This window comes from Centroberyx gerrardi, chromosome 4, assembly GCF_048128805.1.
Source record: "Centroberyx gerrardi isolate f3 chromosome 4, fCenGer3.hap1.cur.20231027, whole genome shotgun sequence".
NCBI classification, from domain to species: Eukaryota; Metazoa; Chordata; class Actinopteri; order Beryciformes; family Berycidae; genus Centroberyx; species Centroberyx gerrardi.
Genome location: NC_136000.1, coordinates 15,362,223 through 15,387,189, shown reverse-complemented (window position 1 = coordinate 15,387,189; position 24,967 = coordinate 15,362,223). Strand labels below are relative to the sequence as shown.

At 43.0% G+C, this 24,967-nt stretch overlaps 2 protein-coding genes across 3 annotated transcripts in view; one reads left to right on the top strand and one right to left on the bottom strand.

Moving 5' to 3' along the window:
- Positions 1-829: 829 nt before the first annotated feature.
- On the top strand, positions 830-10,223 carry blm (BLM RecQ like helicase). The gene is made up of 21 exons (XM_071915585.2): positions 830-1,121; positions 1,354-2,144; positions 2,285-2,420; positions 3,255-3,349; positions 3,473-3,587; positions 3,680-4,389; positions 4,504-4,680; positions 4,799-4,917; positions 5,037-5,150; positions 5,601-5,699; positions 5,790-5,938; positions 6,036-6,142; positions 6,655-6,815; positions 7,013-7,208; positions 7,408-7,598; positions 7,695-7,839; positions 8,041-8,240; positions 8,388-8,583; positions 8,731-8,853; positions 8,983-9,208; positions 9,706-10,223. Exons 1-21 carry the CDS (start codon positions 1,027-1,029, stop codon positions 9,905-9,907), a joined length of 4,347 nt encoding a protein of 1,448 aa, XP_071771686.2. The 5' UTR covers positions 830-1,026; the 3' UTR covers positions 9,908-10,223.
- Positions 10,224-14,645: 4,422 nt separating this feature from the next.
- Positions 14,646-24,967, bottom strand: part of frmd5a (FERM domain containing 5a) — a 61,653-nt gene continuing 51,331 nt past the window's right edge. For both annotated transcript variants that reach the window (XM_071915588.2, XM_071915589.2), the window contains 9 exons: positions 24,087-24,210; positions 22,792-22,879; positions 22,528-22,616; positions 21,648-21,711; positions 21,006-21,097; positions 19,698-19,772; positions 18,933-19,001; positions 18,617-18,723; positions 14,646-15,254 (listed from right to left, as the gene is read on the bottom strand). In XM_071915588.2, the coding sequence (XP_071771689.1) occupies positions 14,668-15,254; positions 18,617-18,723; positions 18,933-19,001; positions 19,698-19,772; positions 21,006-21,097; positions 21,648-21,711; positions 22,528-22,616; positions 22,792-22,879; positions 24,087-24,210 (1,295 nt within the window). In that variant the 3' untranslated portion in view covers positions 14,646-14,667. The remainder of the gene's footprint in view (positions 15,255-18,616; positions 18,724-18,932; positions 19,002-19,697; positions 19,773-21,005; positions 21,098-21,647; positions 21,712-22,527; positions 22,617-22,791; positions 22,880-24,086; positions 24,211-24,967) is intronic.

Genomic DNA, 24,967 nt, shown 5'->3' with positions numbered 1-24,967 from the left:
GCATGCAAATAATGGAAGATATATCCTGTGGACACAGTTAAAAAAAAAAAAAGAAGGCTGTGGAGGCCAAATTAATTCTTCTTAGGCTATATAATGATATTGAATGTGTGAACAAATCTATAACACCACTGTCTGTAACTACCTGGCATCACTGTGAGGTCCAAAGACCTTAATGATATCCTAAACGTTAGCCTAGGAACCATATTGAGTAAAACCGGTGTTGCTGTGGGACCCAGGCTTATTAAAACATCCTACTGCTACTGGGATGTGGGGACTCACCATAAACAGTCCAGTGGCCCGTTTTGGCTGCTGGCCCAATGATTTTCACAACCATTGTAAAGTCGTGCTGTGCCCTCCAGCGGTTGAGGTAATTTCTCAGAAATGGCTTGATCTCTCCATACGGGAATATTATGTAAAATTATAGCCTATCACATTGAATTAAACATGACAGTCATTCCATTTCCATATACAAATTGTTCGTTGTTGGCTGTTATTACTTGCGAGCTGTTGAAAACATAGGCTAATTGAGTTTTACACTTTTTATTATTATTCATGTTATTCATGAAAATTCATTTTTATTCGTCATTAGGAGCATGAATAAGGATTCCCGTTTACTCAGTACTGAACGTAGTGTGTAGTGACTGGCGCCAGTTAAGGTCTCCTGTCTTCTTAAAACTATATTTCCCAGAATCCTCCTCTTCATTCCTGCTAACGTCTCGGCCAATAAGAAGTCAGTTACTGAATAGGCGCAAAACAACAATCTGTTCCCACACTTGCATACTTTCCAAGAGGGACAACTGATGGAAATGCAAATCGGTGTTAAGAAGAAGGAGGTTGTCTGCTAACTTTATGAATTACAATCCAGTTGCAAGAAAAACCCAAGCCAGAGCAGGCGTTTTCTGTCACTTGCCGCAGCTTCTGTGGCTAACTATGCCGAAGTTTTCCACCAGCAGTTCGTGAATAGCTAAGCTAAGACTACTAGCCAGCTAACGTTAACGTTAGTTCGCTAGCTCAGTGCTTACCAACATGTCCAGTCTTCCACAAAACAATTTGAAAGAACAGCTGGCGAGGCATTGCAATGCTGCTCAGAGCAAGTTGTCGTTGGCTAAACCTAAAGCGGGGTGAGTCTTCAAAGCGAGCTAAAAGTTAACCTAGCTTCCTAACGCTAGCTAACATTTAGCCTCGAGCTGTCAGCTGTATCAGTGACAATGTTGTTACAAGCAGCTGGTTAAGGTCCGTTAAACAGCAGCGTTACTACTAGCACGGCTATGTTAATGTTGTTAGAGATACTGCGTTGAAAGTCTATCTACTCTTACTGTTACATGTGTTTTCATCATCCCACTCTTTCTACAGGACCTTTTCTTTCAGAAAGAAGTCCACATCAGGCACAACTAATGCAGAAATCCCGACCAAGGTAATCACTTCAAATGCTTTGGCAAACAGGAGTGTCAATATTCAGAGCAGTTTGGTGACAAAATCTCCTTTGACGTTAAAATCTCCTTTGACGTTTTCAAACAAGCCCGAGAGACCTCGTGCCAAAATCAACAACTTCTTCCCGGTAAATTCAAAAGGCAAGTCGGACTCAATCAGCCCTGCACTTAACTCTCCTGCTGCAAGCCAGCCCCCTGTAGCAGTGTCTTCTGTGCCCACTAAATTTGACGACAAGTTTACTAGTGGCAATGGCAACCCCACAGGTATGGATACATCTCTTGGATTCCCAATGGATGAATGGGATGATTTTGATGACTTTGAAACACCTGTCAAAGGGAAAAGTCCAGAAATCTCAGCGAAGAATGGCAAGGCAACTTCATTTTCTAATGAAGAAAAAATGGAGTTGACAAAAAGGTCAAACGAAGATGCCTCTCTTGAGATTTTGGCTCCGAAGTCCAACAACAATGCTGCAAACAATAATGGTTTTGCTGGAAGAAAACAGTCTAGTATTAAAATGGATGAATTGGAGCTCCATATGGATAGAGCCACAGCTTCGCCTAGACACAGTCCCATTCAGGAACCAGCAGAGCGGGAGCTGGAGGATTCGCCCATTAAAATGACTCGAAGACGTCCACCTGTTCATCTCAAGTCTGTCGTGACTGATAGTGAAGAGGAGAGCGTCGGTGTGCCTGGGCCTTCTGAAGAAAGGACAGGTAACTAACTATCTGTTGTAGCACTTCTACATCATTTGTATGTTGGAGGGCACTAGGGCAGAAATTTAAATATGGGTCTGGACTGCAATGAATTATGGTCAACAAATAGGCCATATCTAATGTTTCTTTTTACCTTGCAGGTGATCAGGGTAAATGGATCGACCCAAATGTCATAGAACTTGATGACAAGTCAGAGCCTGACGATGACATGGATTTCATTCCCCCTTCTCCGATACCTGATGAGATCAGTTACACCAATTCTATAATGGAGAAAAGGTTAGCTTTGAATTACTGTGGGTTTTACCCATCAATTCATGTAAGTTACTATGTAGGCTATATATGGTGGTGAATTAATTTTTAAGTATACATGTATTGCCTATGATTTATATAAAGATTATCAGTTTAATGAATCTTACTGGTCAACTGTGTAAACGCTGACTACGTTTACATGCACTGCAATATTCCGATATTAATCCGTCTAAGACTTTAGAAACCTTTTCATATTCTAAACGGGAATATGAATGGAATATAATATATAAGCAACTCATGTAAACACCTTAATCGAAATATTGTCTTATTTAGAATAAGGTCAGTAGTCGGATTATTGCAGTCCATGTGTTAAACTTACTGAGACATTGAAATGGTTTCTGTTTCAATTTTGTGACTAGCAACAGTATGAACTTTGTACACAGTTTTTAGGCTACTTTGAAATATGATAAGGTGAATACAAAGTTGGTATAGTAACAGCCTTATTACAAATGCATCACATCAAATTTATATTTTAGGTTTAGCTTGTTTACTTGTTTCTCAGGTAATGTCTGAAATCAGACTAAGATGCATAGGTATTTCATACAATGTGTAGTTTCACCCAAGCAATCTGATAAGTCAAGAGAAACTTTCCAAAAGTTCTGGTGATTCTCGTGAAACACAACTAGCCGAAGTTTATTGTTTTCTCTCTTGTGGTAAGCAGTGAGCCACTTAGCGATTGTGGTCTTTTCTCCTGTTAATTGAACCCTCTAATTGAAAAGGGGGAACCAATGAATAACCTGGAAGCAATCTAGGACCCAACTTGCGATAAACAGGATGTAACATTTCTTCTATCCCAAACAGATTGAAATCGGCTGATTCTGAAAGCCGAAGAAGCCCTGTTAAAACCAAGGGACCCGTGACAACACTACATGAACTCCACCCTAAAGAGAAAGCAAGTGGGTATTATGCATTTTTCTGATTTGTCTAAACCAGGTGTTCATTTAATATGTCATATTTGGACTATATTCTTTGCCTTTGTTCATTAATTGGTTTGCCTCTTTCTGTAATCACCTATCCAGATGAGCAACTTCTCAGTATCATGCAGTCCATTTGCACTCTGGTTGATTCCATCCCTGAACACGAACTGATAGGTCTGGCCTGTGGAACTGAGCTTCTGCTGAAAAGGGCTCTCAGGTAGTGTACATTTGAACAGAAAACAGCTTGGCTATACTTCATGATATTTAACGTCTGAGTGTGGTTGCAATCAAATTCCTTTTCACCCCCAGGAAGAGGATTCTTGCAAATGGCAGTGACACATCATTTAGGATGCAACAGCCGGACAGTAATGTGATTTTGGAACCCGGCTTTAAAGAAAAGCCTTCCTTTACTTTCGACACTCCCAGCATTATGTCGTCCACCACCTGTCTACCTGCAGACAGAGGAGAGTCCTCCAAGAAGACCCTCCAGTTCAAGAGATCTTCAGTCATCTCTGTGGACTATGACAGCAGCGTGTTAGAGGAGTCTGGCAGCTTTGTTAATAGTGTCAAGCCCGCTTTCACTGGAGACAATGGGAGAACATTTGTTGGAAGTCACAGTATCTGTAATTCTCCATCAGCCTACAGCCTTGCAAACCCATCCCATAATTTCTCTAAGAACACAACTATGAGCTTGGATGGCTCAGATCTCTTCTACTCACCTAAGAGGCCAGCGGCTATTGTGCAAAAGAGCGGTAGCATGGATAAAACGCCAGTTGGCATTACAGCTACAGAAAACACAAAAACAGATGATTTTTACATTGACGACTTTGATATAGATGAATTCAATGAATCGGATATCCCCGATTACTTTGATGAACCCCCAAGCTCCTCGGTGTCGGGACAAAACTCCAGCACGGTGACTAAAACAGTCCGAGAGGGGGGGTCGTACAAGTCTGCGTGGGAGAGGAAACCAGCAACACCTCCCCCTGCACCCAAGCCTTCAAAGATTTGCTCCCCAGGCAAGTCTCATGTAAAGCCAGTTGCATTTTTTTTAGTTATGTTGATCTTGATATGTTGTGTTCTTGGTCTTCCATTGCGTTTTTACCGTCTCATTTTTATGTTGTACACCACAGAACCCAACTACAGAAACCCTGCCCATGACCGCTTTAGAGGGTTCACTTTCCCCCACTCAGCAGAGATGATGAAGATCTTTCACAAGCGATTTGGTCTTCATCAGTTCAGGTTCAATCAACTAGAAGCAATTAACGCTACACTGCTGGGAGAAGACGCTTTTGTTCTGATGCCCACAGGTTGGTAATGATTGTATGTGACAGAAACATACTTGTTGAACTTGGCGATGGAACAATAGATTTAGGATGTCAACTGAGATGATAATGTCTGAATCTGTTTAACCGCTGTATTTATTAGGTGGGGGTAAAAGCCTGTGCTACCAGCTGCCTGCCTGCTTGTCACCAGGAGTAACTGTGGTGATCTCCCCACTCAAATCACTCATTGTAGACCAGGTCCAGAAACTCACTTCTCTGGATGTAAGTGGTTGTTTTTTTTGCTATCACTGGTCTGTTGGATCGGAGTTAAGTTGTGTTAATGTCTTGCATTTGAATACTCAGTACATGAGTTTTGTTTTGTGTGATGTTCTGTGTTTTAGGTGCCAGCCACAAGTCTGTCTGGTGAGAAAAGCGACAGTGAAGCAGGGAGGATTTATTTGCAGCTGTCCAAGAAAGACCCCATCATTAAGCTGCTCTATGTCACTCCTGAGAAGGTGGGGGATGTATGATTAACAGACCTACTGTATGTTGAAAGCATCATAATCTGTTCTGTATTTTATCTTGTTTGCAAAATGAAATGTTCATAAGTAGGGCTGAAAGATAATGACAAAAATTCCAATTGCGATTATTTGACAAAATATTGCGATTTAAATTGTGATTTATATCATAACAAGTTTTTATTGTCATACTTTTTTTTTTAATTGTTTAAAGAAAAGTAGATAAAATAGATTTGGATGGATTTACTGAGTTTGAGTATGATGACAGGTTTTCACCAATATTGTACTTGATTACCCGGAGCACTAAAACACCTTGTTCAGAAATCCATTTTGGACGCACTTCTCTCTTAAACAATTAATTGCATCTTCTGCAATTTGGATTTTTCCGATTAATTGTTCAGCTGTATTTATAAAGCTATTAATGACGCATCTTTTCTTTTCCCCAAGGTGAGTGCGAGTAACAGGCTGATCTGCGCCCTGCAGAACCTGTATGAGCGAGGGCTTTTAGCCCGGTTTGTCATCGATGAGGCCCATTGCGTCAGTCAGGTGTGTTCCTGTGTATTATACAGTATTTGTAGTATCCTTTTCTTGTGGCACTCGGCATTGTGATTAAACCCATGCCCTTTCATCTCTCAGTGGGGCCACGACTTCCGTCCCGACTACAAGAAATTACATGAGCTGCGTAAGAAGTTCCCCAATGTGCCCATCATGGCCCTAACAGCCACTGCCACTCCACGTGTCCAGAAAGACATCCTCAACCAGCTGCAGATGACCCGGCCGCAGGTGTATGTGTTCCACATCAGCCCCTGTCTTGGTTTTTCTGTTATTGTTGACTGTAGCTGCACAACAGTAGCTTTAAATTTTCACCCTTTGTATTTTCAGGTTTACCATGAGTTTCAACCGAACTAACCTCAAGTACGCTGTGCTGCCCAAGAAACCTAAGAAGGTTGACGAGGACTGCGTCAGCTGGATCAAGAAGCACTATCCACGTAAATGATTCAGTAGTACTTTTTCTAGTCATGGTCCAAGATATTTTTAGAACACTCCCATAAATGTTTTTTATTACTCGGCTTTGTTGAATATTCAATTCTGCTTGCCCAGTGAACGCATTCTGAGGTCTGTTGTTTCTGAATAACAGACTGTTGTTCCACATTTAAACATTTCACTCTGCAGTCAGGAAGTCTGGTTGGCTTTATGATTTCTAATCAGATTAACTAGCAACACCTTGAGCCAAAAAGACATTACTCTTTGGTTACTGCACACATGCCTGCTGGACTATTTTTTATTTTTATTATTTATTTTAGCTTGTCTTGAAATCATTTTAAATCAATATTATGTGTCAAATGATTGTCTTTTGGTAAATAGTCATCTAATAAGTGAGAATGCCCATATTTGCTGTCTGGGTCTTGAATCATCCTGTCAGGGGTTATTTTGCACTAATGACCGTCTCTCGCTCTACATTACCTTTCTGTGTTAACCTCCCTCCCTCTGCATGTTACAGGTGACTCTGGCATTGTGTACTGCCTGTCCCGTAATGACTGTGATACTATGGCTGAGAGTCTGCAGAGAGCGGGGTTATTAGCTCTGTCGTATCATGCAGGCCTGAAGGACAGTGACAGAGAATATGTGCAGACCAAGTGGATCAATCAGGATGGCTGCCAAGTGAGTTAACCTCTCGCTCACCGATATATTATAGTTTAAATAAAGATACTGATTGATGGTTTTTCATACCAAGAGATATACATAGACTTAATGGTAAGATTTTGCAAACTAGTAGATGTCAGAAGGATGCACCATGCAGGCTCACACATACACAAACGCTGCACCTATCTCACTGTTATGCCCTCTACGTCTGCCAGGTCATTTGTGCCACCATAGCCTTTGGCATGGGCATTGACAAGCCTGATGTGCGCTATGTGATCCATGCCAGTCTCCCCAAGTCAGTGGAGGGCTACTACCAGGAGTCAGGGAGAGCTGGCAGAGATGGAGAAGTCTCTCACTGTATCCTCTTCTACTCCTACAGCGATGTCGTCCGCATCAAGAGGATTATCAGCAGTATGTGACTAAAAGAAAAAAGCCCTTGTTGCAATTTGTGTAGATATGTTTGGTTATGGAGTGTCTTTTGTTTTATTTTCAGTTTAATCACCTATCCTGTGCCATATGAAATAGCTCCTAATATGTTTCCTATACAAATTAGTAATTTTGGTGGTGTAGACTAAAATGGTTCCCTTTCGTTTTTTTTTTTAAATCACAGTGGACAAAGAAGGCAACAGACAAGCCAAAGCAACTCATTTCAACAACCTACACAGCATGGTGCATTTCTGTGAGAATGTGATGGACTGCCGGAGGATTCAGCTGCTTGCCTACTTTGGAGAGCACAAGTTCAAAGCCAGCTTCTGTAAGGACCACCCAGACGTCATCTGTGACAACTGTGCCAAACCCAATGTAGGAATCATTTCTTCTTTCATCACAAATCCGAAACCTACCTGACCGTTTCCAGTTGAGTCATTATGGTTGAATATTCCTATGTGTGTTTTACAGCAATACAGGATGAGAAATGTCACTGAAGATGTGAAGAAGGTTGTGAGGTTCGTCCAGGAGAATTGTGAGAAAGTTGGGGCCAGATTCGGCAGGACTGCTCAGCAAAACAGACTGACGCTGAACATGCTGGTGGATATCTTCCTAGGTACATACTTGCAATACATACTACAAATGAAAAATAAATACTACAAATGAATGCATTTTGCAACAGTAAAACTAGCATGATGTATGTAATGAGAGTTGTACATTTTCCTTTGTGTTCATATTCCAAGTGGGCAAGAACTGTGAATGTTCTCATATGGGGAAACTTTGTAAGGATGATTGAGTTTTCCTGTTGTTTTGTCAGGGTCTAAAACTGCCAAGATCCAGACGGGAATGTTTGGGATGGGATCAGCCTACTCCAGGCATAATGCTGACCGTCTCTTCAAGAAGCTGGTCCTGGACAATGTCCTGATGGAGGACCTCTACATCACTAACAACGGCCAGGCTGTGGCTTACATCTCCGCTGGACCCAAGGCCGTGAACATCCAGTCTGGACACATGCAGGTCCACATCACCTCTCGATACAGCTCACATGCTATCATACATCGGCTTTACGGCAGTGTGAAGAGCTAGAGATATGAGTCCACATTTCTTCAAGTGTTTGGTATTAATCAAAACTCAAATCACCAATTGCCATTTGTCCCATCCCAGGTGGAGTTCTATGAGACCGAGAGCGCGTCTAGCATCAGGAAACACAAGGCTGCTGTGGCCAAGAGCGTCTCCCAGAGAGAAGAGATGGTTCAGAAGTGTCTAGAAGAGCTGACGGATCTGTGCAAGCAGCTGGGCAAAGTGTTTGGCATTCACTATTACAACATCTTCTCCACTGCCACCTTGAAAAAGATAGCTGGTAATTTCTGATGCATTCATTAAGACTATTAGGCAGTTAATTAGTTAGTTTATTTCCTGACTTATCAACAGTTGTCTTTTAAATGTCACGAGAGCTCATTTGATATGAGTAGAATAAAAAAAACAAACGTTTTTCCCCCATGAACAGAGATGCTGTCTGCTGACCCAGAAGTCCTTCTACAAATTGATGGCGTGACAGAGGACAAGCTGGAGAAGTATGGCGCTGAGGTCATTGAGCTCCTGCAGAAATACTCTGAGTGGAAGCTACCTGGTAATTAAAGCATTTGTGTATTTCAATTTTATGTACCCCATCTCCCTTACTAGTTTAGGCAGTGTCAGTGTGCACTCTTTTTGTTCTGCACATTGTGGTTGTTAACCCGTCGTTTGAACCCCTCTGCAGTGGAGGAGCCGACTGACAATGCAGACTCTAATGGGTGGATAGACATGGCACGAGGCCATTCACATGAAGATCTTGAATATGGGGATGACACCGAGTCCTCCAGCTACTTCAGTGACCACACTAGCCAAGGACAGAAGAGGAAGAAAGCCCCCTACTTCAACAATGCCAAGAAGAGAAAAGGAGCGCTGCTTGAGAGAAAAGGGAAGAAGTACGCCAGCTCTAAAGGGTCTGTAGTGTGTTTTGTCTCACATTTCATTATCTAGGACAGTGGTTCTCAACCTTTTTGGCTCGTGATCCCTTAAAACAAAGCGATGCCTACTCGTAACCCCCGGCACAGGCTGCATATGCAGAGTTGTGAACAGTTTAACCAAAGAATGCTTTGCTCTTTTCAGGTTGTTTCATTTGATTATCAGAAGAGGCCTATGGGCTAAAAACTATTCACTATTTCACAGGAAAAAAGCAAAAATTAGAGAAAATTTTGAAAAATAGACGATATTAACTTTGTGTAGCAGAAACTTGTTTTTTCCCCCTATTGTATAAATTATCTTGTGACCCCCTAGGGGATTCCGACCCTCAGGTTGAGAACCACTGATCTAGGACAGGATCATATTTTAGACAATATGCTTTTGACAAATATTGAAACGTCATACCTCCATAGCTGAATCTGTTTTTCCCCCTCTTCTGCCTTTCTGTGAATTTCTTCTGCCTTTCTTGTGAATTCAGTCGTGGCTACAGCGGCAATAAATCCTGGTCCTCATCCAACTCCAGAGGTGGAACGAAATCTTACCCCCAATCCGCCGGCCAGGGCTCCACGACCTCAGCAGCAGACGCACCAACAGGCAGGAGGCCAGGCTTCATGGCCATCCCGACCCCACAGACCAACCAGCGGCCTTTCCTAAAACCTGCCTTTTCACACATGGGCTAGGACCATAGCCTCCGTATCAAACTTTCCAGGACTCAGTGCTTTGGAAGGGGAAACTCCTCCTCCTTTTTCAGTACACTTCCAAACCTGTTGGTTTTTACAACTTGTTATAAAGTATTGTTACATTCCAACAATTCTAACAATGTGTATTTATGTTCTGTACAGTCTTTGTCATGTGACATTTTTATTGGATTGTATTAAGAATGACTTGAGCATTACTTTTCACTGTCCAATCTGATGTAAATTTTTTTTTTTTTTAATTAAAGGCACATTGAAATATCCCTGATTATGAAACTGCTTTCAGTTGGATCTACATGCTGCAGTGTGAAGATGCTTCCTCTAGATGTCAGCATTATAATGAGTTACCATTTCTGGTGAAGCATACTGTGTGAAATGAAGGTGCTGAACCACAAAACACCAGAAGCCACCTCACATTTTTATTCAATGTTTATTTCAAGTTTGAATAGTTTTTTTTAATGGCACCAGTTACAAGGGACTATTGGAGAGAAACAATATTTTATACTGACTTGTACAGAAGGTTACCTACAGTACAAACATGGGTTCGGAATGGATCGGACTGAACAAGAACTGGATTTGGCACATGGATTTATATATATATTTGTATATATTACGTAAATAAACAGCAACCTCCAATCCCAAGATAGAAAGATGCAGACTACATAAGACGCCACCATACATGGATATGCATATACAGTTATTTGCGTATATGCATGGTTGTGTAAGGGTCTGTCTACTGGGGAGCTGGCAGAGGGGCGAAAGCATATCAAGATGTTGGTCTTGTTTTATGATGACGAATTTATTCAACCCCACAGTTCTACCTGTATCATCTGCATTGTGTTTGTGAATGGGATTTTGTCAGGGAAAGTTGGCCAGAATTTAGGTAGCCAGTCCTATATAAATCAGCCATCTTGAATCCTATCTACCATTTAAATAGGTTGACGAATTCTTTCCATCACATAAATATCAACAAAAAATCTTTAAAGATGTTTGATGGAACGACAGCCAAACATAATCTTTTGGATTCCAGTCCTGATTATGTTGCAGCTGTATTCGTATTTGAGACTGCTGAAATGTTGTAACAAAGTATTGCTGAAACAATGTAACAAAGTATAATATGCACTTTGAACACAGCAACAAATCGTTGCTGGTGTTCATGAAACATGAATGCCTCATTTTCCGATGGACCACATTGTATTTGAATGGCTGCACCGTCACTGCAGTTGTTTGGGCATGGACCTGCTGTTTCTGATTTGTAAACTGTCTGACAATCACACTCTACCAGCAAGAGTCAGACATCTAGCTAATGCTATAGCCAACTCCCATGAAATAAAAAAAAAAGAAAAGTATGTAAACATGACACCAACACCTGAAATGTAAAGGTAAAGACAGGTTTGTCACAGGAAACATACCTGTACAGACAAATTAAGACAGATACTATAGAGCCAGAAGTTTTGGGCTGCCCAGTGTACATTTGAAACAGCTTCAGACGCAGGCCAACATTAATACATCTTCATGGGAGGTCAAATCGAACAGCGTTTTCCCACGTAGCCTGTGAAATTAAAGGGTGGAGTAGTCCATACTTTAGTTGGTAGGGATGTTCTGCCTTTCTTTCTCCATTCCCTCATCTTTGCCACTTTGGTAAACTGCAGAGTTAGGATCCAGGCACAGGGAACAATCTATCACTTACAATGAAACAGAGCAAAAAAAAACAAAAAACAGCAGAGCAAAGATCCAAACAAGAGATCTATAAGGAAATGGATTTTATAAAACATTATTACTGAATGTAATGGTAACTGTCTGTGGTCACATTATCATTGTAGTTATCACACCAGTAATTTGGTAAGTGGTTGGTTTTGCAGAAACAAAGACATTTTTTTTTTGACTTATCAAACATTATTCATTGTTGGATTTTCATACACAAGTTTGTAATCACGTCTATTTGCTCTTACAGTTTTCACTGATTATTGCTCATTGAATAATGCTGCCTTATTTGTTGCATGTTCAGAAAGACCATTGAAGCTACATAATGCTGATAGATGTGTGAGAAACCACTCCAGAGACTGACCTTTAAAGATGTCCTGCTAACAACTCTGCCTGGCTGGACGGGTCGGTCTTGCTGACCTTCACTGTACTGTATAATGTCAGTAGAGAAGTAATAAATATGAAGTATGAATGTACACAAAAAAAATTCTCTCTAATGAAGTCAACCCACCCCACTCCACCCAAACACCACCTCAGTTAGGGGAAAGTGTGCTTCATCTTTGCATCTGCTATTTACTGGATGTGTCTGAATTAGAAAAATATTAATCCATACTTGACATAACATATTCTAAATTCCTATGCCATATGTATACTGACTTGCTTGCCGACCTATTTCCAACGGTGTGATATTCCCAGAAGTATTGGTGCTGCTCCCTCGGCCACAGATAACTAAGGTTTGTGAAGGATGATGAGCTACAGGAGTGGACCCAGCCACAACGCCCGAGTGCCTGCTATTCTGTGGTCCAAACTACACTTAGCCAAGCACTGACACGCTCTGATTAGCAAACTTGCACTCCACAAAGAAGGTAGCACCGTCGGGCCTTTCAGTGGAGCAGCTGTAGGTGTTGGGTCTGGGGGTGTGGGGGTTTTGTGGTGTTAAATAGCAGGCCAAAACAGGCAACCCTGTGCAGCCAATAGAGCGACGAGCCACCAAGTGCTCACATCTTCCATTCCCAAGTGGTTTTTTTTTTTCCCTACACACTTTCAAAAGAGCGGACTGATCACTAGAACCTCACTAGGAGGCCTCTGATATGCCTCATTCCCTCTCTACCCCTTTCTTTCATTTCATGTCTTTCAAGTTCCCCTTCAGTGATTCTTTCTCTCCTTTTGCAAAAAAAAAACCCCATATGACCGTTCTCTCCTCTGTCTAAACGTCCATCGTTATCACCTTGAATTTTGTTACATTCCTACATACAGACGCACTAACACACTCACTTACACCTGCACTTGGTACAGGAGGTAGACACGCAGTACAAAAACAGATTTTACCCAGAATCCAGCAGCCACGACAGAATTATTGCTCCCTTGAGCTATGATGCAGAAGAGTCTGCGCAGTCACCTCTCAAACTCGTAAAGTAAAATAAGATATGGTAAAGTTTTGAAAGGTGAAAATGTGTTTTTGGAGTATTTGGTATTTGTGGTGCTATAATGAAATCTCCAGACTCCAGACTGTACATGTTTGATATAATCATTCGTCTTGATGTTTAAAAATTGTGCATACAGTGAAGGCTGCTTCATTGCTGGTGGAGTGAGAGGTGTGATCAGTGTTGAGTGGATCTGGATAAAAACCCTGTTTTTCAGTCCCCCTTCCATATTTCCATAAATGCTTTTGACCTCACTTGAAACACAGCGCTAAAAAAGGTATAATTTAATCTTCAATAACAAAATAACATTTCAGTTCTGTTAAAATATACATGGAAAACCTGTCAATATATATTAGGAAACAAACTAATTTGTACAAAAAGTACATCATTACTCTTATTCTAATAATAATATAGTATGATACATAAACCTAAGAGCAAGGTTGATATGAAACCAAAATAAATCATAAATTCTTCATACAAAGAAATAATTGAAATTCATCAAATTTCAACTTGATCAAAAAATGTAAATCAAATTAATTTGAGAAATAACAGAATAACTGAACAAATGAGCACATTCAGAAGTACTGAAGTATTAAACCATATGAGCATTGCACATCTACCTAGACTATTTTCTATTGGTGCCAGTGAATCTTTGCAAGAGGTTGATCATGAATATTTCTCTAACCGTATCTGACGCTATTGGGTCACATAACACTATTGTTACTGGTTTATTTAATTGTATCCTTTATAAAACTTTAGAAAAACAACTTTGATCTTCACCAGTTCTACTTTGCACACCATTGTATGTATACTAAAGTGTAATTGTCTCCTAAAACAATCCACAAAATTCAAAACTGCCACCAGTCATCAACATCTTCTCAAAAAAGGCATTTGGGAATCACCCTGACTATTCTCAGTGTCACAAATCAACTCTGAACCTTCACTTATTCCATACAGATTGTTCTGGTTTTTCTGATGAGGTGAATCTGTTTGACTGTCTAGTTAAATTCTGATGGGGATGAATTCATCTCAAACAATACTACGCTGCCTCACATATCTTTCACAACTGTATCTTTCCTAACCTAACTCACTTCCATCTTCATTTTTGATGACTTCCTTGCGACTTTCTTGATTACCGTTCACCACATTCTTTCCTTATGCAAATACATGTTTAAAAACAATAAATAATAAATGAAGGCAACGTTCATTCGTTGCAACAAAATCTCCCGTTCCTAAAAAGGAACTGTTTAAAATGCTTCAGTTCTTTGATTTCAGTTTCATATTTTTTCGTTTGTATTATTTGAAAAAATAAAATACCTGAAATGACCTGAAATTAAAAAAAAAACGAAAAATGCAAAAATGTCTTCTGGCTTTGTAGAAAACAAAAAAAAAGAAGCAAAACGGAGGAGGGGGGGAAAATGAGGGAGGTAACTCAAAATGGAGGAGAAGAGAGATCCTGGCCCAGTGTTACCAGGAGTGGTCCGAGGTGTATGTCTGCAGGAGGATGATGAGAGAAGCAGGGTTCATGGTTGGGACGAGGCTGCCCTCCATCGCTCCGGAGTCCTAATCGTCTTCTCAAACCCCCGAATGGGCTTACGAACTCTACGGGCCTCACTCTCACTTGTTAATGAGCAACCCGCCCACCCAGCGGAGCTTGCAGGCAAACCACCGCCTGAGGGGACAAAAGTATTCGTAATGGAACTGCTCAAATTCGGGGGTCTGGCGGATATCACGTAAAAATGCAATGTCAAGGTCTGACTCGGTGAGGACGATGAGGAGGAGGAGCAAGACAAAGAGGAGTCCAATGGTCACAAGGAGCAAACGGAGGACACTTAAGACAAACTTATTCACCTGTTCCACCTCGCTGAGCGCCGAGTCCCCCCCTGCACCCTCTGGTGCCGATCTACCGTCCGCACCCAAATCACCCCCTTCCCCGCGCATGGGAGTGCCCGCCTCCGACTCCTTCTCCTCCTCGATGCTGCAGGGCGCCCCGTTGATCTGGCGCGAGGCGGCCAGCTCCATGCTGTGCTCGGCCACGGGCGTGGGCAGGACGCTGTCGGAGGGGCTGTAGGCCTCGTCCGAGATCACCGCTGTCCTCTCGCTGGAGTCCGCGGCCTGGCTCCGGGAACGCGGCAAGAAGCATTCCCCATGGGACACCGAACGCACCGGTGTAGAATGGGCGCTGTCACGCAATGACTCCAGACCTTTCCGAGGGTGGTGGAGGGAGGAGGAGGAGGAGGAGGAAAGAGAGGGAGGAAGGAATGATTACATACATCACAACACTTGAAATAAATGTCACAAATAAGCACATTAGATTTTTGATATGGTCATTCAGTCTGGCATGGTGGTGTGGTGTTCGCAGACACAGTGTACACTAGTGTTTCTGGTGCTAAGTGTGGACAGCATTCTTCTGCTATTTGTCCAGTATGGGTCTGTTACAGAGTGCAGACAGACAGGCTCCATCTTGAGAGCAGAAATCTGATCATGGTTTCCCCAGGGTCAAGCAGACAGGGGGAGATACTGTCAGTGTACAGAATGCTAATGAGCTGAGGTGATGCTAAATGTCATCTCCAATGGGGGAAATCACCAGGAACCCATTTGTATTGGAGGTACGGGTCTTAAGTGGATCATTCAACAACTGTGTATACACCATGGTATACAGCCATAAAAGCAATGCATACTTCAGAGAACATTGAGTGATATAATAAATCAAGCATGCTTCCCAATCAAATGACCAGTATCCTCTCTTCTTCACCGCCAGTATTGTCAGAGCTCTCAAATCTCTAACAAACAGATAGTAGATGTACATTATTGATCCAACTTTGGGAATTTTTCCATACTGTACCACAAGTAAGGCCATACTGCATGTTAAGCATCCTTAAACATCCTTTAACAATCAAACAGCATTGCTTCCTTAATTTGATGCATTTCCTGTTGAAACAGGATGTTGGGGCGGGGCATAATAGGATTCTAGGAAGTAATTGTGATGGGATTTTGATATAAAAATACAAGAAAATAAATGTTTTGCACATTTTTTGGCATTTATGGTTAAATAGGTGTATGAAGGCTTGGGAATTTAGATAACAAGGAGAAACTGACTTTTTTCATTTCATTGTGACTTTAACAAAGCCTCACAATCTTCACCTCAAGATCCAATAAATAGGAACCGGTCACCCTTCTACAAAACCTATAATCACTCTGACTGCATTAGGCCCATGCAACCAGAGAGGGTTTTTTCCCTACTTAAATAGCAACAAAATAGAAAGGGAAACAGATATGCACAAAAATATTCAATGTTGATCAATATTTTTGACCAACAACCATTCAACAACGCCTTGTTTTCTAGACTCTACTCTGCTGTGGGTTCAGCAACACAAGTACCAGTACAGTATGTGCGAGCCGCAGTACAGTGAGTGTACTGTATATGTCACTGCAGATGAGCAGTGGTTGAGCTACTGCTGACTATATCACATTCCCCGGAGTGTCACAGCAGCAATATTACACCTTCACTATAAAGGGGAGGGATTAAAATTCAGCTTTTGATGAGGCGGCAAATCATAAAACTACAGCGTGTGCATTTCATCCATAGATGAAAAAAGGACTTGTTAAAACCCCAGGACAAGTAGGAGAGATTATTTCCAGTGTACAGTCTAAGCCATTGCTGACACAAAAGTTCTGTCAAGTGGAAAGCAGGAGGAAGGTATAAAGGCTGGATGACTGTCAGCGGCCATCTTTACTCGGTGTTGATATGCTTCAGTTTATCCTACGTTATGCTTAGGATTGTAGGGCAGTGAGGAGAAAGGCAATCCTTCATTTCACTTCCAGAGCACAATGTTTGACGCATTCATGAGCCCAAACTCTTAAACTTCATAAACTAAAACATTTGACAATTTAAAAAGCAGGGCAACATACGCCTATAAATATCAAATAAATCATCACTCATATTAACTTTTTGAAACCAAATATAGTAGCTATATAAAGAGTCCTCCAATCTCTATCAACAAAATACAGCATTGACAAAATTAAATGCCTGTCCAATCACTGTGACTGCAAGGGAGCATGTGATTTAAAAGCACAGACACTAACCATGGTGTCATTTCTCTGCCAACATTGATGAAGCAGGGGTTGATTTAAAATAGAGAGAGCGATTGGCAGCTCCATGTAAAGCACACTCCTGGCTGGCTCTGTGATGAGTTTACCTGCAGGGGCGCTGGGCTGAACGCAGGGCAGGGGGGTGGCGGGAAGCGGGGAGGCGCTGGCAGACTCCTGCTGCCCCGTCAGAGCAGGGTAGAGGGGCAGGACACCCAGGGCCTTGCCCAGCATGCGGGGCCCCAGGCTCAGCACGCGAACCTTCACATCCCGGTAGCAGTGGTTGATCATACGCAGGTGCACGTTCACCCTGGTGGTGATGCGGATCAGACACTTGACCATGGCTACGGTGGTCTCTACTGCTGCAGCATGCAACGCGCTTATCCCTTATCCTTATGGTCCCTGTCCCGGAGCCCAGGCCACAGTCTCGCTGCGTGTGCGTTAGGCCGACGGGGGTCTGCCTTAGTTACGGATTGCGGAGAGGAGTGTGTGAGGTCAAACCGTGGGTTTCTGCGGCGGTGCAAGGATCGCCAGCATTGGCCTAGCCAGGTCAGGCCCCACCCAAGCCAGCGGCATACATGGAGAGGAAGACCCTGGCTATTTTCAGCTGGGGTATTAATACTCCTGTAAGACACCCTGTCAGCACACATTGGGGGTGGGCAGCTCTCACAGCTCTCTTGAACCCACAGCAATAGACCCTCTCAACACACACACTATGCCTGCTACTGCAGCCTAAAAGCTGACTTCTGTTTAGCTAGGTGTATTAGGAGTTATATGTACATGAAATGCAGGGGCTCAGCTGTGACAAGGACAGGTAGCGGTGCTGCAGCAGCCCCACTGTTCGGTTTTACCCAGGGCCATGCAGGACTGTCAGCCTGGTTCGTCTCTGAAACAGAGACAGTAAGGCCACCTGTTCTGGGCTGGGGAGCCTGCAGGTGGGCTGAGTAACTCGCTTCAGCTGCCCTTGTACTGGCACAATATATACACAAATGCTCGGAAACACACACACACACACACTAGGCCCTGGGCCCTGGCATTGAAATAGAGCAGGCTGACTGACGCACACACCTGCAGCATGTCCCTCCAGCACCGCAAGCATGAACTGGGCCAAATGGCTCTAGTTACAGTGTGTTTGTGTGTGTGCGTGCGTGCGCATGAGTGTGGGGATGGGCTTTCACAAATAGGACCAATGACTCCCTGATCCATTTAAAAACTGTTTGAATTTCACGCCAGCCCGTCTGTTGTTGCCATAACGCATTATCCATGATTACATCTAAAGGCACAGATCACAACTGTTTCCTGGACAGTGTTAAAGCAACCATTTGATAAAGAGGACAGATGAACAATACTATAACCCACATTTCTGAGGCCTCTTATGAATTTATGAACTTCTTGCTGTGGCTGATATGGGGATTTGTTGATGTGTTGTGCTGCTGGCTGCGGCCCGGTGAAGCCAGGCATGAGGCTCAGGTCTTACCCTCCATGATAGATATATGGACAGCTCTCCGCCGGGTGCGTGGCACACTGCTGAGGCGCGGGCCGTGGGTGATGGATGGACAACTTCTGCTGGGCACTAGGCCAGCCCTGCAGAGACAAACACACACACAAATGGACAAGCTGCACCACTGCACTGAGAACGGTTACGAATGGAGGTTACTCATACTGTAGCAAGCAGAGCTGTTTATAGAAAGACATCTACAGTAGCTTGGTGCCTAAAAACAAAGTGGAAGAAAATAAAGCAAATCAACATCTGATTCAGAACATTCTGACCTCTCCTGAATCTGAAACTCTACCTGTGTATTTCTGGAGGTTCTCGTTTGATTTTGGCACTCTGCTCCATCACCTCTTTTGCCACACGCCCACTGTTATAAAGCATAGAGATGATGCTGAGGATGAGTTCCACATACACACATACACACACACACACACACACACACACACCTAACCAGACGCCTTGGTGCCACACAAGGCCGTGAAAGGCATCACTACAGTGCATGAGTACAGTACATGAGCATCATGATTGGATTAACCTGGTGAACTCGGCTTTCTGAAACTGAATTACCGGCCATCAGACAAACGCACACACATACTCACAGGCAGAAATATCAAAACAATGACCACAGTTTGCCCTTCAACAGCAAACTCAACATTTCACTGACTTCACTTGTGATCTAACTTCATATGCAATCTCCATGCATGACTATTGTCGCTGTAAAATTGCTTTCTAATCGTTTAATCTTTACCTTTCAATATTTTTCTGTGGAAACGTATCTATTGAATATAGGACAATGTCTTCCCACTGCAGATTAATAGCAGAAACAACGTGACATGGCTTTTCAAAAACAGCCTTATGTACTCAGTCCCCTTCATTTTCCCTGTGTGTCCTCTAGCTGGTGAGGTGTCAGTCCTATCCTCCAGGTAAAGTAGGCTGACGTTACAGCACAGAGGGCCAGGAGGCCTGCTCCTCTGGGAACACCTCTCTCCACTTCCAGCTGGGGGCTTTCTGCAGTGTCCTCCCCTCCCTGTCATCAGTCATACCGTCCTGTTATGTACTCTACCTGTAGCGGAACCGGCTGCCCTTGAAGAACAGGTTGCTGCTGGACACCGTGCGAACCTGACTTGACTTCTCAAGCCTGATGGAAGGAGAAAAAAACAAGGAAAAGACAGGAGGGATGTCAGTGTTTCAGGGTTGGATGACTGATCTTTTGGCCATATTTCAACTAGAGCATTGGGGAATGTTGCACCTACAGGAGCTGCTAAATGGGAAATTTTAGTGCAGACAGTGTGCGGGATTATATCTCTTTCTCAATATCGACCTTTTTTGGTTTTTGAGATTTTTAGGTGTGCAAAATTTTTTTTAAAAATTTATTTAGCAGCACAGGAATGAAATTTGCAACCATAATCTGTGAAAATTATTTAAATTCCCACCTCTGCTTTGAATGTCAAGTTGTTTTGCTGTCAAGTGCCCCATTTTGAATTCCCTAGGTAGCATGAGTTTATTTTGGGGAGCATATGCTTCTAATGTGATTGCACTGTAGATCCCTGTGTTATGTGTAATCTTTGCTGTCAGAGTCCCAGAGCAGAAACTAGAATCAAATACCCTGCTATTAAATTATGCATGTCCTCTCCATGCAGTATAGACATTACGTCCTCTAACAGCTCCATACAGTATTCAATATGTTTAGATTGCCGTGGTAAGTGAGACATTAATGTTTAATGTTTCATGTTTGCTTTCGAGCCGTATGTGCGTTCCTCTGGAGTACAGTACGTCTGCCTCGTGTGTCTTCTTGCCTTTCGGTCCTTATTAAAGCAGCGAGGCAGTATCATCAGTCTCCCACTGTGTAGAGTCATCAAAAGGTCACATCATACTAACTCCATCCCTGCTTGCGCCGGGCTCTGCCCTTCGTTTGCCCTCTCTCTCCCTCTCCATCAACCCCCCCCCCAACACCCCGTCTGTCCCTGCATCACCTGAGCCATCAGCCCCATCCATTAGTACACCATTCCTGGCCTCTGCGCTCACTGGCTGCTGTTTCCTTTTTTCTTTTTATCACCTTTCCGAGGTGAAAGGAGAAGAGGGGACCCACACCATTAGTCACGGCTGACACAGAGGAGCCATATCTCAGAAGGAGTGCTGGAGTGCTTGCAGTCTCGTGCCAGCGCACACTCATTCACTAAAGGTCAGCGGCAACACACACACCTCATTTTCCCGCTGACAAACAACCTGGGGGGCAGGGCTTTTAAGGACGCCAATGTAGCGTGACAGTAGCTGCTGGACAGCTTTCACAGATGCACAACAGTTAAGTATGCATCGTGATATTAGGCAGGAAAAATTTAAATGAAATGAAGGGTGAGATGGGTGGACTCACTTGTAGAAAGCTTGGTTCTCCACTCCGCACTTCCACAGGTGTTTACATGCCTCCGGCGTGGGTGCAAAGTACGTCAAGATGATCTTTTTATCCTGCACGTTGGAAATAAAAGGGCGTGCAGGACAATATAACAAACCGAGGGACAAATCACAGACGCTCTACAGCAGTGATTCTCAACCTTTTTCATATCGAGGACCCTAATTTAGTCCACATTAGGGCCACGGACCCCCATCTCAAACTCAAATCTGAGGATATTTTTATTGTTAGATATGATTTTGTCCAGAATTCCATGACTATCTGTATTGTAGGTAGAGAGATAACAGTGAAACTATGATCAAAACAGTCATTCTTCTACATTCTCTAATTGTGTTAACTTCTTGTAAATGAAATAATGGTGGAGTTTAACAATTTATCAGTTTGCTGGGGACCCCCTGGAACCCCCTCAAGGACCCCTGGCGGTCCCCGGACCCCACGTTGAGAACCACTGCTCTACAGCATGAGCCTCTGCTACTGCTAATGTATGTACACACTGCAACATGACAAGAACATGCCGCATCCCCCGGCAGTGTCGTCAGAACATGATGTCCGCAGTTGTTCCTCTACTTCACCCCACAAGCACCGTTCATTAACTAATGCTCTCACCTCCTTCTGATTTGCATATACGTGGAACGTCTTGCCTTCAAACTTCAGTTTGGTCACCTCGTTCCTGTCCAGGAGAGCGGAGTAACAGTTACACACACACACAAAGCCAGTTGAACGGAAAGCCACAGCGTCTTTAAATATTCATGATAACCACTCTGAGATCACATAAACAGCAAAGGAGATCTGTGTTTGGCTGACAAAACAAATAACTGATAATATTCCCTGCAGACAGCGGACAGGCAATGGGGAAACCTGCGCACTATTAACGGAAAACAAACAAAGCCATTATAAATACTGTAAACACAGGCTGTGTTTACCTGGACGGAATAAATCTGTCTTCATCATTATAACAATATCCTGCTAAATGCAGCATTGTGATTCCTCCGTTAACAGGAAGCAGACAACAAAGGCGGCACAAGACATTTGGACAGATGTCTAAACAGAAATGCATATTGTCATGCATATTTTCAGCTCTTCAATGAGGGATCTTGTTGAATGTAAATCAGTAGGTGTCTACTACAAGTGGAGGCTACTGGTATCATGCTATTGTAGTGATGTTGTATTAAGTATGCCTGTGAAGCTAGTTCTAGCATAATTAGCCATCTGTGTGTATGCTAGCCCCCGGTTCTAGTCACAGGTACAGAGGCAGACGGATAGGCTTTGTTGACTGTGACAGTACAGCCAGCTGTGGTGCGCATGCTGCTGGATGCAGAGGGCCTTGCCTATAGAGTGCTGTATGTGAGACCAGCTCAAACGGAAACCTACAGCATGCCTAGTCTATTCCCATCCTGTGAGGAGTGCCTCTTCTTTGGCACAGATAACAAACAGTTGCACATTTGGTGGAGAACACAATGAGAGGGAAAAAAACGACTTGGCTCACCATTTGAGGAAATGAACTCTCTTGTTTCCCTGAAGCACCACAAAACCAAATGGCGTGAAGGCGAGGAAAGCCGGGTTTCCAGATACATCCTGTAAGGAAGGAAGCAATGCCTTACAATGTAACAACGTCAAAATATAACTTATGATAAATGCTTTTTAAGAATTATATCGCATGAACATATTTCAAAGTTCAAGTTGGACAGAAATGGTTTTAAAACGTAAACCTTTTAAAAATGCAAAAGCAGTGTTTGAGAAAGCGCCCAACCTTGCATGGATGAGGATCCACACCATATGTCTCCAGCATCTGGGCTTTCTGCAGGAAATTCAGCTCTGATGTTTCAGGTGTCTGTCCGCTGGGAGAGAGCAACAACAAGCCAAACATCTGTGTCAGTGCTCCTTAAGCATGAGAAATGTAACACAAAATGTGTCGCGTTGATAGTCCAAGCTAAAGAGAATCGAGACAAGCACTAATGATGTCTAATGATGTGATACATTCATTTAGAGAGACCCTTCTCTTCAGGCACAGACGTAAACAGATAAAATATCCATGAGATCAATTTATACAAAATGACTGATAAAAATGTGGTACAAGATATTTAAAGAGCATTTATTGTGTGCCTTGGCTTCTATTCTGTTGCATTCAGACATTTACCTTTTTAAGCATTCATAGAGCGCTGTGTTTACTTGGTGGTGAAGACAGAACGGCCCACTAGAGGGCAGCAGTCTCTCACAGTGATCGCCATACAGCCTTAATACTAGGCTCGGTTGATGCAGTTCCACCCCTATTGTGTCTCACTGTACGATACTGAACAGACAAGAGGGGTATTTACGATCTCTCTTACTCCTTATATCCTTTGAGTATGCCGGCCGACATTAACCTTTTAAACAGCCTCTCAGCTAATGCAAACACGACCGAGACACATAACACAGTGGCTTTTTTACATTAGGAATGATAAAACACTCATTTTAGTTTGGATTGAGGGTAAGTGCTGCGCTGAGACAAATGGCTACATCATTTTGAGCTAAAATATCACCTATTTGGCCTCATTTGCCTGACCTCGTGTGGGGGAGTTGGAGGGATCAGTGTGAGTGTGTGTCCACTGTGTGAATCATCACCAAGAGGCCACGAGAACTGCTTCATCAGCTAACCTGCTGCCAGAGAGAGTGGTGTGTGTGTGTGTGTGTGTGTGTGTGCATGTGTGTGCACTACCTGCTGTATCTGATTACATTCATTATGCGTGTTATGCTGTTCTTCCAGTTAGAGCCAGGGCCAGCACCCCTCGCTAACAAGTGTGCAAATAAAGGAGGATAGGGTATGTGCTTAAGACAATCCAACCACCTCAGGTCTGCTCTCCATTATCGGCTCAAATAACCGACAATATGCTGTTTGGCCAATTTAGTCCAGTCAAGATGGTACCTTGCTGGAGAATTGTCTACTGCAGTCAATTAAATGTCAAGAGAGCAAGTCTGTGGTACTTGTTTGGCCTAAATGAGTGCAATACCTGCATGTATGTGAGACTGAGAGATTGTTTGGTGGAATAAAAATATTTCGGCTCTTACATCAGCTCTGTCTTGTGTATATCTGCGATCCTCCGTTCCAGCTTCTCCGAGTGTTTAGGGAAGAACTGGAATTTGGAGCTGTAGCCCTCAGGATGCTTCCCAGGGTCGTAATCACCGATCTCAGCTGGAGGAGAGGAAAGAAAAAAAGCATAATGTACATCTGTTCACAGACATTCAAAGCAAATAAAAAGGTGTTATCGCTTCTCAGGCAGCCTACTGGTGGCTACAGTTTTCAGCACACTGCTCCTTTTGCCCGGCGGAGACGTGCTGAATATGCACAGGATTATTTGTGTTTCCTTCATGCCTCCACGCTGCTCTCCCTCAGATGACCCTGATGCCGACTTCTCTCTGCAAGGAGGAGCTGACCAGGCAGCCCATCTTTAATTCAGCAGCCGCTCCTCAACAGAGGACCTGCCTTCCCACTAACTCTGTGCTTTCTGTGATGTTAGCTGCACCACCATACCTCATTTGTGTTGTGAGTGTGTGTGTGTGTGTGTGTGCAGCAAGACGCAACCATATCAAAACATAGAGATAAGATGCTAGATAACCACTTCAAAGACATTATAATTGAGCATGACTTCTTGTTTATGAAAAAGAGCGTGCAAAGCATTGAACTAATAATAATACACCTTATAACCTTTCGCTTTGCAGTAGTTTGATAGTATATATTTGGAAAAACACACCCAATGGGCATGAAATGCTTATTTTATGCTTTAAACCATAAAAAACATTCTGTGTGAAAAAAAGAGCTGAAGGCTTACTGCATCCCCACTGTCTCAGATAATTCAGCTCCTGTTCCCAGAGAAATCTATTTCCTCTGCTGGAGGGATTTATCAGGCTGGTGGCTACAGGGCACGGCAGGGCAGAGGTCACGGACAGAG

Coding starts and splice junctions, on each gene's coding strand:
- blm (XM_071915585.2), top strand. CDS start 1,027: ATGTCCAGTCTTCCACAAAACAATTTGAAAGAACAGCTGGCGAGGCAT. Junction 4,918..5,036: donor AGAAACTCACTTCTCTGGAT/GTAAGTGGTTGT, acceptor TCTGTGTTTTAG/GTGCCAGCCACAAGTCTGTC. Junction 5,151..5,600: donor TCTATGTCACTCCTGAGAAG/GTGGGGGATGTA, acceptor CTTTTCCCCAAG/GTGAGTGCGAGTAACAGGCT.